The sequence below is a fragment of the Phalaenopsis equestris genome, unplaced genomic scaffold, assembly GCF_001263595.1.
Source record: "Phalaenopsis equestris unplaced genomic scaffold, ASM126359v1 Scaffold000018, whole genome shotgun sequence".
Classification (NCBI taxonomy): Eukaryota; Viridiplantae; Streptophyta; class Magnoliopsida; order Asparagales; family Orchidaceae; genus Phalaenopsis; species Phalaenopsis equestris.
The window spans coordinates 93,393-106,165 of NW_018164460.1; the positions used below are offsets into that span (position 1 = coordinate 93,393).

Sequence of the window (12,773 nt, forward strand, 5' to 3'; positions counted from 1 at the left end):
TTTTTTTTTTGTGGGTTCAAGTTCATTGTCATCAATAATTTAAGTGCCATTAAGAATGATGAAAAGTGCTTCTATTTTTTTTGTTTTCTCATTTCTTTTTGCCATTGAGATGGCTATTATTTTCTGTTCAACTGGCATTTAGATAATTGCAACATTTAGATATCTGCATATCAAAGAAGTACCATATGTTATCATGAGAATATAACCCTAAACGGATTTTGGAATCTAACCCTTAACATGTTACAGTTTCTCAATACATAAACAATGTTACATTTACCTTGTGTTAAGGTTAAGTTGGGAGCTATAATTTTCATTCCATTCTAACAACGATAACGTGATAGCTTTGGGTGGGAATGCATTGATGTAGCACAAAGATGTCAAATCAATTGATGTGGTACTAGAATGTCAAGTGAATGTAAGTTGGTAATCAATAGAAGATATTAGTGTGTCTGAATGGAGGACCTCCTCTATAAATATTATTTGAAATATAAAAGTAATATAGTCATAAATATGAAGTTATACATCTATTATCATCTTATCATCTTTTATTTTAAAATAAAATTGGACAAAGTAATTTTTGTATGCATACAATCACCACATTTGCTTGTAATTTACATGCAATTTATATTAAATCAATGCACGATGACATGGCAAGCTATGCCATTAAGTTTTCTTAATATTTTGATTATATTTAGAGGTTATAAGTTGATATAAATTGTGTTAGAGATCCTCCATTTATAACTCCATAGATTTCAAGGTAGAGGAGAGAGTGGTCCCCCTATGTAGGAGGTGAGGGAAAAATGCAAACTCCACGATTCACCTGTTGTTTAAGACTTGGATTGATAGAAAGTGAGAAGGCAAAACATAGGAGCTCGTGCAATTTAGTGTATCTTATTAAATTATAACCTTTCATATAATTTTACATATTTTATTATTTCTTTGATTTAACAATTTTCACGATATAAATCTTATAAATGGCGACGAAATTCTACATTGTATGGCTATATTTTGAAATACAATTGTGATTATGATTTTTTTCTTCTAAATATAACTTGATGGCAAATTTATTATTATTATTATTTTTGGTAAGGTTGAGAATGATATTGATCTATTGTTGAGATTGTGGTCGCTATCCAGTTATTTTTCAGGCAGTGTTCTTTGGTTCTTTGTGTTCTTCCACAACTCTTTAAGACTATAGTATCACTTCACCAACTAGTGTTAGGAGTTTTAGTTAGAGGTTGTCACGTGACGAGCAGTGGTGCAAAGTTGCGAGCAAAATTGATCATTGAAAATGTGCTGCATGTTTAAGTGATCCTATCACTTTCATTTGGCAAGGCTAGAGAGGGAATTTTTTTGCATATTTTTTAATTATTGTTGTTAATAATGTTTTAGATCTTAACCAAATATTTCTTTACCAAAATTTTTTTCATTCAACTATGAGCACATTCAACTATGAGCAATTTAGCATTAAGTGAAGAATTTAGAAATGAATTTCAAAGAATAATGCAAACTTTCAAGTAAATAAAAGAAAAAAAAAAACATGAAATACAATCAATTGAAATTTAACATTATAATTTGAAATCGAGCAAAGTGTCAAAAAGGACCTTTAACGCTTTATAGAGGGTCATTTTAGTCTCATAGTTTATAAAATTGTCAATTTAGTCTTCAGACTCTTTTAATATGGGTTTTAGCCCCCACTAAAATATTCTAGGGACTAATTTGACAATTTTATAAAATTTGGGACTAAAATAACCCCATCTAAATGGTCAGGGGACTAATTTGACACTTTTCTCATTTGAAGTTAGATTGACAACCTTATATGTGGATCAAAATGTTTATACTAGAGAAGTCTTCACCTTTTAAAGAAATATTTTTTGCTAATACTATGATACTATTTTTGGCAGATTTTCACACATAAATTAGGTTCAATAATAATTTTATTTTTGAAACCCAAACAACTCAACACGGATACATAAAAAATAAGCACGTACAATTTGAAAGATAGACGATCTCTCCCAAATCCTACTATTCGAGAGGTAGGAAGTCTGTCCCATACCCTAATTGTAAGACTCACAACCACAATCTCATGCACACCCTTAACTTTAAACATATTAGCATTATTTATATTGAACAATAATAAAAGACAAAAAACTAGTTTGTCATTAGGCTAATAAAAGATAAAATTACCCTCAGACCAGATCGGCGTAACAATACTCCCCTAAAAAAAAAATGCATTGTTCTCAAGATAGATGAAATGAAATTGTTGCTGGATTAAACTCCTCGGCTTCCTCGCTACACACCATGAGAACCTGTAATGTCCAATCCTAGCAACGGTGCCCTGGGATAAATTTTTCACGACATAGAAAATATAACCCCTTTGCTCGCTTCTCCAGCCTTTGTGAGACGCTTGAAGTTGATCCCTGGATTGGTCCCCATATTCTTCTCATTTGGTGTCTCTCCTTGAAATGACATGGTATGAGCCTCGGTGCTATTATCACCAATGCACTCTTGTGTAATTTTCCCATGGTGCTATTTCTGCTTGCCTTCTCCCTAATTTTTGTCCACCATCTGGGCTAGGTCCATCGTCTCCCCAAGCTCCACAGTCTCAACAGTCAGAGTGTTGACGCATGTCAGTCTTTAGAACTTTCATGTCCCTTATAATACTGCTCTAGAAATCCCCTAAACCATTCCGACAGTAGCTCTAATCTCTCCTTTTAGTCCATGACTGTTCTTTCCCGAGTTAATGCTATTAATTGCTCGTATGGGTCCTTTTCCCAAATGGTTTGAAAACGTTTGAACAAGCAATCCATAAATTCTTCTCACGAGTCGATCAGGTATCTGCCTCCCTTCACTGAAACCATGCTAAGTCTTTCCCCTCCAAATATAACCTTGCCACCACATGGTTATTCTCCCTTTTTAGCCCATTTATTGCAAAATATCACTCCATTCAGTACACTCATTAATGTGTCTTCTCCCTTGAAGATCGACATCTTCAACTTCCTAACCCTAACATCTCCACCCCGACTCTATCTCCCTCTCCCTCTTTTTTTTTCCACCATGTATCGAGTGTGAAATTCCCTCATTCGATCATAACCATATCCCATCCCGGCTTCTCTCCTCTCTTATTCATGCTCCTTCTTATCCTTTGCATAACCCATTCTTCATATTTCAACCCAACCACCTCACTCAGAAATATCTAATCCACCCCCATCGAAGTCCCGAGAGTAGGTTCTCTATTCCACCCCCAGTTAGAGCCCTCAGAGGAGGTTCTTGATGGTGGATGCTTTCCTCGTGTTCCTCTCTTTCGATCTCTTTTCCTTTCGATTTAGCCAATGAATCTCCAGTCAACTCTTAGTTAAGGTTTGCAAACTGAACCACAAGAGGGCTCTTGGATTGCATATCGATAAACCTCCTCATCATCTCTAAACTCTTGAATTGATTTCCAATGGATGAAAACTTTTTGTCATTGGTTGCGAGCCTTTCATTTATCCTAGATTTAAGTTAACTCATCTCTTCCTCTAATTTATTCTCCAAATAATCTACATTCTTGACCGTCATTATTCCCCATATAATTTTTAATCACAAAGGCAGAACATCTGCATGCCCATGTTCTCGAATTGCAACTCTATTGCCACTTTCTTGTGATTAGGGCTTCCCGAGCGTTTGATTTGTTGCTTCCCCGTAAGTTGGATCTTTGATCACACGGGCTTTGCGATCCTGTCGATCATTTTAGCTACATCTATCATGAAAACATTGTCATGAAGCATGCCGCAATCCCATCGTTGCTTCCCACCTGCTTATGCTCGATCTCACTACAATAGATGCAGTCAAAGGAGTTGAAGGTTTGTACGCCGCGATCCCGTCATTGCTTCCAAACTATGTGAATCTCAACTATATCACACGAGGAACGCCCAGATAGCTCAATCACGACTGTATCATCATACACGATCACATCGTCATTTTCCTGCTAGTGACGCGATCCCATCTTCGCTTCCCTGCAAAAGTTGATTGTCCGATCACAACTGTATGGGAACTCCTGCACGATTCATCGATCTGTATGTCTGCCGCGGTCATTTCCCTCCTGGAAGAACTGTGATCTCTTCCGTGAGCTTATAACCTTCTTTCCTTCCTAGATCGATGTTTGATACCAATTGATACGATCCCTGACAAATTTCCACCCAAAAATTAGGGTAAATAATAATTTTATTTTTGGAACACGAAACAACTCAACACGAATACATAAAAAATAAGCACAACAATTCGAGAGACAGTCCTCCTCTCCCAAATCCTATTATTCGAAAGGTATGAAGTCTCATGCAAACCCCAACCTTGAGACTCACAACTACAATCTCATGCAAACCCCTAACCCTTAACATATTAGCCCAATTTATGCTAAATAACAAAAGACTATATTGCCCTTAGGCTAATAAAAAACAAAATTGCTCTTAGGCTAGGTCGGTGTAACATATTGCACGACTCCAATCTCCACAAATACAATCTCTTGAATCTCATACTTTAAAACTCTAAAATTACACTTTTGTAAATCTCCTTTTATTATATTGAGTATTAAAACTAATATTGCTATTTTCAGTGCACTATAAACATCTTTTGCATGTCCTGCTATAGTTTTAAATGCACCTATTAACTCTACAATGGTATTTGAAATTTGCAAAAATATTCAAGCTAACTTATTTACTGGGAAATGTATTCTTTTGCAAATTCGATTTTTCCTTCTATTTATGCATCCAACAATGCTTGAAACTCTTTAGAGAAGAGTTCTTTTTAGAGGGGGAGTTGATGCTCCATAAGAAGATCACATCAATGAATGTTGATAAAGAATAGGAGGTATTACTATGTTGTCTATGTCTAAATAAACGATCGCTGTTCTTACATGAAAATGTAATCATAAATATGCACATATGATCCTAGTGTTATCCTTTTTTTTAAATAAACGTGGACAAAAGAGATTTCTGTGTTCATATTATTACCATTTTGGCATGTAATTTACATGCAATTTACTACGCATGATGACATGGTTAGTCATGTCTTCAGCATTTATTATTTTTTTATTACAATTGGAGGTTGCAATATATTAATTACATTAGAGCTTCTCCATTTATAAATCCCCAAATTCAAGGATAGAGGGGAGAGAACAACCACTAGTTAAAGAGGAGCGAGGAGAGAGTTGATAGGAGAGATAGGAGAGAGTGAAGATCCGAATGCAAAATGTGGGAACTTTAGTAATCAAGTGTATTTTATTAAATTATGATTATTTATTTAATTTTGTCTTTTATTATTTTTGCAGCTCTTAAATTTTTTCATGATGTAAATTCTATATATAACTATTGTATTCTATGCTGTAAACTATTACATTTTCAACTACAATTGTGATTACTTTATTTTCTTCCAAACATAACTTGAAGTTAATTTTGTTATCTAATCTTTTGCTGAGAGGTTGAGAGTGATGTCCATCCTTCGGTAAGGGTCTGTTAATCATCAAATTGATTTCTAGTTAATGTTCTTGTGGGGTTTGTGCTATTCTTTCAACACTTCAAGGCAACAACATCACTTCATCATACATGTTAAGTGATTTTATATGAAATATGTTTCATTTTTTGGTTGGGCTAATCCAGAGTATTTTGAGTTCAAACCAAGTTCACCTCACTCAAACTTGTCTCAAAGCCACTCCTATGCGTATGTGATCTCCAATTGTTCATTGGTTATGCTTTTTTTGTACAATTTACTAGTCTGAAACATAACCTGAAACATGATTTTATCTTTCAAATTCAAATTATTTTGTCATTTGACTGGGCTTTATTTTTCTACACACGGCGTTGCTTCAAAAAACACTTCAGATAAATTTTGCTGAAGAGATTACTTCTAATTTGTATTAGAAAAAGTTTGAATTAAATGATTCATAAAATTGCTTTGATGTCTTCTTGTAATAAAATCTTGTGATATGCTAAGCACAAAACCCAGGACAACTGGCTTCAAATAACACTTCCTATCATATATATTTATTTTTCCAGCTAGCTGGCCCATTTAACTTCCTACTTCCAATCATATGTTGCATCACCCGTAAGCTTGCTGAAATGACTAACATGGAGCGTTAGTTCCGCTGTGACAGCAGTGCCTCGGGAGCCACAGAACACTCGATCGAGGAGGATCCTGATGACTGCCATCCGAATTTCTGTTTCAGCTCATATTTTCTCCCTTTTGTATTTCTTTCCTATTTTTCTTATTTCTAAGTAGAGTTTTTTTTTAAAAAATTTTCCCGGAGACTATTATATATAAGATTGTGAAAATCGGACTGGACATCAAACCGGAATAATGTAAGGGTTAAAGTTCATTGGTTAGACCGAGGTTGAATCGGGGGTTGAACTGGATGATGTAATAAACATTAAAATTAATTAAATATAATATAAATAATATGATAAATAAATATAAAATTTAATTGCATATAACATAAATAATATGATAATAATATAATAATAAAAATGTAAATAATAAATAAATAAATAAATACAATCATTATGTCCTAAGTTTCAAAATCAGTGAGTACATCTATAATAGAGCCATCAAACTCTCTTCCATAAAAATTATAAAATCAAATGGTCCTATTCCCAAAAAAAAAAAAAAAAAACTTGTCAATAAGCTTATGTCACCGCAAGTCATCCCACACCTCTCTCTTTGTCTCCCCCCGTAACCTCTCTCTCTCTCTCTTTATATATATATATGTGTGTGTGTGTCTGTGTGTTTAAGGGGCCGTTTGGTTGGCAGGATTTGTGGTGTACAGTAATTTATTTACAGGAATTTGAGGAAAATATGTGTTTGGTATGAAAAAGTATAAGTGCAATGTAAAGTTTCAGTGAATTTAAAGTTCACTTCTTAGTTCATTTTGGCTGAATTTAGAATTCAACTAATTTGACTGAATTCAAATTATACAGTAAAATGCTATCTACAATCCATCGCCTGTCGCCACCCACACCGTCCATTGCAGGCCTCCCGCCTCCCGCCGCCACCCCCTCCGGCCTCCCGCCTCCCGTCTCCCGCCGCCTACGCTCGCCTCCCCCATTTCAATCTACTTCAAACCAAACAAAAAAAAATATATAAAATTCTGCGTTTATTTTACAATGAACCAAACAACCATAAAATATTTCAAATACATTGTTATAATAGTGCTCTGTAAACCTTTTACATTGTACTTTATTTTTAGCAAACCAAACAACCCCTAATTAATAGTTGCATTTTGCCTTTTTTTAGTTGGGAAAATAACCATAAATTAATGGTTGCCTTTTGTCCTTTTGAGTTGGGAACATAACCTGTGCGTGACCAATGAAGAATGGTAGAAAAAAAATAAAGTAATATTCATATTTTTTAAAAGTGGAAACCAGTTCTCCGGTTTGCTGGTTGAACCGATGGCTCGATGATAAAAACGGCCAAGGACTTGACCAACCACCAGTTCATGGTCGAACTGGCCGGTACAATTCGGTTTTCTAAACCTTGATTATATGTTGTTTTATTTTTGTTTGGATGACTTCTGGCTATTGTTATGTTATTTGGAGATGCTTTCTCCTGATTATTTTAATTGAAGTGTTGTATTTTTAGATTTCTTTCAAGTAGCGTCTCTAACTTGATAGGATCAAGTTGGTGATCTCTCCCGGACGTTCGGAGGCCTCCTTCTTCGTCCAACTTGCAAAATGCTACTGTTTGCAGCCTCAAACCTGCTGTTTTCCGTTCCAACTCGGGGTCCAACCCCCTGCACCTCGCCGATTCATCGGTAGGCTGCATGTTTTTACTCTGAACAGCTGTTGAACTCGCACCACCTGCTGTCCCACTGCATATTTCGCTTCTACAGCCTTCCCAACACCTCCACCTGCTGCTCACAACCAGAAACTGACATTTTCTACTTCCGGTTCGCTGTCCCATTGCCCTTCACACCTGTTTTCTGCCGCCCCCAACCTCCCCACTCACATAATCAATCCTACAATTTGTACAACACGTTTTGCACCTTATCACAATGTCTAGGAACCCTAAAATGGTGTCAATGACCTGGCTTTAGTTGTGGCTGTTTGGTTGGGCATTTTCGTGGATTTTAGATATGCTAAATATTTGTAATGCATGCATTTTAGTAATGCAGAAAGTTATTTGGTTTGATGCCAATAATACATTGAGATGTTTATTTGTATGTATTAAAATACATTTCAAATGCAAGGCTATGCAAGGGGGTGAGGTCAGATGAAGAAGCAATATGGCTAGCGAGGGGACAACATAACGAGGAGAGAAGTGATTCATACGAGGCAATGTAGCGGCCAACATGAGATGGGGGTGAGACGGGTGAGCAAGGCTAGCAGGTGAGGGAGCCAAATGGGTGGACGAGGTGTCGAGTCATGAGGGATGAGATAGGTGTGCGAGAGGTGAGATGTTCTGGTGCAGGAAATCATTTTATTTCCAAATGTAAGGAAAATAGGGGTTTTGGTGTTTTGGAAATTCCTCAAAATTTTATTTTTTATTCATTTTTCTTCAAAATATACGACAGAAAAGGTGAAATGCAGGGAACTGCAATAAACTTCAAATTCCTCTGACCAAGTAACTTCTTAATTGAGGACCTTTTATGAAGAATTCCACTTTTATTTTGTTTGTATTCATTTGAGTTTGCTGCATTTATATATTCCTTCCTGTTGAGCAACACATTTGTTAATGTATGCGTGCCCGTAATCTGTGTAACTTTCCATTTATATACTGCCTAGGGGATTGATTTTTTAGCATATCCAAGCTGCTTGGTAAAAACATAGAAAATTCAGCTTTATTGTTTTACTTCTTTTATTTATTATTTACACATCTTTGAAATTTTGAGTTTGAAAGTTGCCTCAGATAGTTATTTTTTTCAACACTGCATTATTTCCTTTATCTTTTTAATAATTCTTTTACCAGTGTATGTGCTTAACTTGAATTTTGTCCTTTAATGTTGTTTTGGCATGAGCAGGTCTCTGTTGCTCCTGGTGGGCGCTGGAACAGATTTAAAACCTACTCTACAATTCAAAGAACCTTGGAGATTTGGGGGTTTGTTTTTGCATTTCTTTTCAAGGCATGGCTGAACAACCAAAAGTTCTCTTACCGAGGTAGGTAGGTTAGAAACTATGGAAGGACTGTCATTCATCATTTGCATCATATCAATTATTTTGGTTAACTTTATGAATCCTTCTTTTCTAATTTTTTTCTACCGAGCACTGCCCAAGGTTTTATTTCTACACTTATGCTATTGTTTTTTGCAATTACTATTGGTCTACACCTTTCCCTTCATGATAAATTGTCAACACCGCAAGTAGATTGGATTGATTTGAAGTTTCTGTTAACTTTACCATTTTCCTTTTTCAAGCAAGTTATACGATAATGAAGTTCTGAATGAAGTTTACATCCACTCCTCTAAAATCCCTTCGTTGCGACTGCTTAATGGGGTTCTGATTGATTAAGCGAACCTGTTTTGGTGTCTTGACACTTAAGAGAGTGATATGCAATGAACGTGCAGATCATTCATCACTATATATTTATAATCTCTTGATATCATTTTTATTTCCACTCCATAGTTTTTCTTTGAAGCTGTTTGTTTTTTTTGTTTTGTTATGTAGATATATTTTAAGCAAGTTAGGTGTTTAGGCTCCGAAGTAAATTTTCATTTTTTTATGTCCTTTTTTCTAACCATCAATTTTCATTAGGGTTCATGCTGTTATCTTCATGGTTGAGTTAATTTATTTTGTGATAGATTGTTTTCTATCGACTGAATTTTTCAGACCTTTGATCTGTATTCATTGTTTCATATGAAAAATAATTAAAAGGTTTGATGCCTTTTCTTGGGATAATATGGAGCGTGTTTGTGTTTTTCTTAAGATGTGGTTTCATGCTAGTAAATGAAGTACAATATAAGAAAATTATGTAAGTAGAAACATTGCAAGATAATAATCACTGTTGCAGTATTTCTGGTTCGACTACCATGCCATGATGATGACAGGAGAGGATGAATAATAAAAAATCTTGTGGTGTAAAGTGTAAACCATTGATTATTTTCAATTAATTATTGAAAAACTTGTCTTTGTGCCATTATGGTGGCCTGTATGATTGGTTTACTACTAACTTTCACCCAAATTTCATGGTCATCATGTTGAACATGCAGACTGTAATACGAGATTCATGCTTACCATAAACTTTTGAGCTCTTAAGCTAGTACCAAATCCTTCAATTTTACATATTGGCTGATAATGTTTGAATTTAAACTGCAATATATTCATATATGTTGCATCTGGTATACTCTGTTTGGTAGTTTGGTTCTCAAATGATCTTGGCTAGGCCTTGAAAAATTGATCTTAGCTACAGTATTTAAGCCAGGCAGTTAATCCTACCCATGACCCGAATATTGGAAATGTAATTGATTTTATTATTTCTACTTTTCAATTTTTCCAAAGTGTCCTTGAGTCATGTTTGGATGTAGATATAATTCTAGTATGAAAATACTTCTATAATATTATCCTAATTTGTTATTCTTTCTCCTAGTGCCTTCTTTCTTTCTATTTCCATCTTTCATATCGAAAAAATAATAGGAATGATGATAGCAATTAGAACACTAGCAAAAATAATATAAAATATTCGACTTAGTTTCCCACTTTTTTCTCCTCCTAAATTAAGGATTGTGATATAGGCAATGAAGCTAGAAATTAAAACCAACATTTCTTCTTATTCCTCTCTTCTTTCTCCTTATTGGGTGTTGAGTGTTTCTAAACTTTGCCGCCCTGCTTGAAATTTTTCTCGAATTTATACAAGCTCACAATTAGCTTCTATATCTATAGTTCCAGATTTGAGCTTGATGATATTGCCTCATGTAGTTTTTAGGGAAAAGAAAAAAGAATTATTCCTCGACAGTTTGCTGAGACCTAGTTACTAGATAATTTGCAGGGGAAGGCCACCACATTAGGAAAGCCACAAAATCAGCCACAAATTTTCCAAAAAAAAGGAAATATGAGTTACCAACAATTGATTGTTCTAAAAGTAAAACTACTAAAAATATAAAATAATAAAACTAAAAGACATCAAAAATAAAAATTCCTAACATTCTGACACCCTTTTCAAGTTAGAGCATAGATATCTATCATTCCCAACTTGCATACAAGGAACTGAAAACTAGGCCTAAAAAGTCATTTGGTGAAGATATTAGCTATTTGCTGCGTTGTCAGAATGAAAGACATGCAAATAACTATACAATCAATTTTCTCTTTTATGAAGTGTCTATCAATCTCACATGCCTTGTGCGATCATGTTGCATCGGATTTCTGTAACGTTTATGACAACTTTATTGTCACATTACAACTTCATTGACATGTTTATTGGGAATCTTAGTTCTTCAAGAATTCTCTTCAGTCATAACATCTCACATCCATTAGCCATAGCACGCAATATTCTGTCTCGACACTACCCATTGCTACCATTTCTTACTTCGCCACGTGACAAGATTTCTCCTGACATAAGTACAATATCATGATTTAAATCTCCCAACTACTGAGCTTTCCTAATCCACATCAGTGCATGACTCTATGTTATGTTGCGTGGTCTTCTGAATGAGTAAGCTCTTGCCGGTGTATGTTCTAGGTATCTGAAAATCCTATTATCTACTTCAAGGTGTTTCTAATGGGGCAAATGCATAAATTAATTTACAAAATTTACAACAAAGGCGTTATATGACAGTGTATGTGATAAATAAATCAAAATTTCCACCAATTTTTTATATGAGCTAAATTCACTCTGTCACCTTCTCATCTCCCAGTTTATGATTGGGATCAGTGTTTGCAGGCCTACAACCACTTATCTTAGTTTACTTTAGAAGATCAAGAACATACTTCCTTTGGAAAACAACAATCCATTCTTTGATCTAGCAATCTCTATGCCAAGAAAACACCTCAATGATCGTAAGTCCTTGGTCCTAAAAAATGATGAGAGGGAAGTCTTCAATCACTTCATTTCATATACGTCATTTACGATAAGAATTATATCTTCCCATTCTTTGAATGTCTGAGAATATTCTAAGATCTCCTTGCCCTTGAGTATACCCTTGACCTTTAACAATGCAAATTTCTCAAACCACGCTCTTGGTGACTGCTTGAACCAGTTTACACATCTCTGTGTCGAACTTCTCACTAAATCCTGGAGGTGCATCATATACACTTCTTCCTCTAAGTCTCAATTAAAAAATGCATTTTTTTATATCTAACTGTTGTAGGGGCCAATCAAGATTAGTTGCAAGTGACAAAAACTTTTATAATGTTTAGTTATGCTACAGGGGCGAATGTCTTTAAGTAATCAATGCCATATGCATGAGTGAATCATTTGATAACTATTCGAGCCTTGTACCGTTCTAGAGAACAAGTAGAAGTATACTGGACTGTAAACACTCATTTGCACCTAACTCTTTTTTTTTTCTCTTTTGGTAGATCAACTAATTCTCACGTGCTATTTTTTAGAGCTTTAATCTCCTCGAAGGCAACCTCCTTCCACCCAGGTACTTTCAGAGCATCCTGTAAGTATTAAGAATCTCCATATAAGATAAATGTGAGGTAAAAACTCAAGAAACGGGTGAGATTTTTATGACACATACTGAGATAATAATGTGCAAGAAAAGATAAAATATAAGAAGTTATGTTATAAAAATTGGTTTAAATGTAAAAGCTTAGAGAACTGAAGAAAATATCAAACGGCCCGCAGGGAGTCTAATAGAACAATCTGTGACG

At 35.0% G+C, this 12,773-nt stretch overlaps 1 protein-coding gene across 1 annotated transcript in view; it reads left to right on the forward strand.

Moving 5' to 3' along the window:
• Nucleotides 1–12,773, forward strand: part of LOC110018375 (uncharacterized protein sll1770) — a 138,485-nt gene that overhangs the window by 90,806 nt on the left and 34,906 nt on the right. The window contains exon 2 of the mRNA XM_020715669.1: nt 8,987–9,122. Coding sequence (XP_020571328.1) covers nt 8,987–9,122 — 136 coding nt within the window. The remainder of the gene's footprint in view (nt 1–8,986; nt 9,123–12,773) is intronic.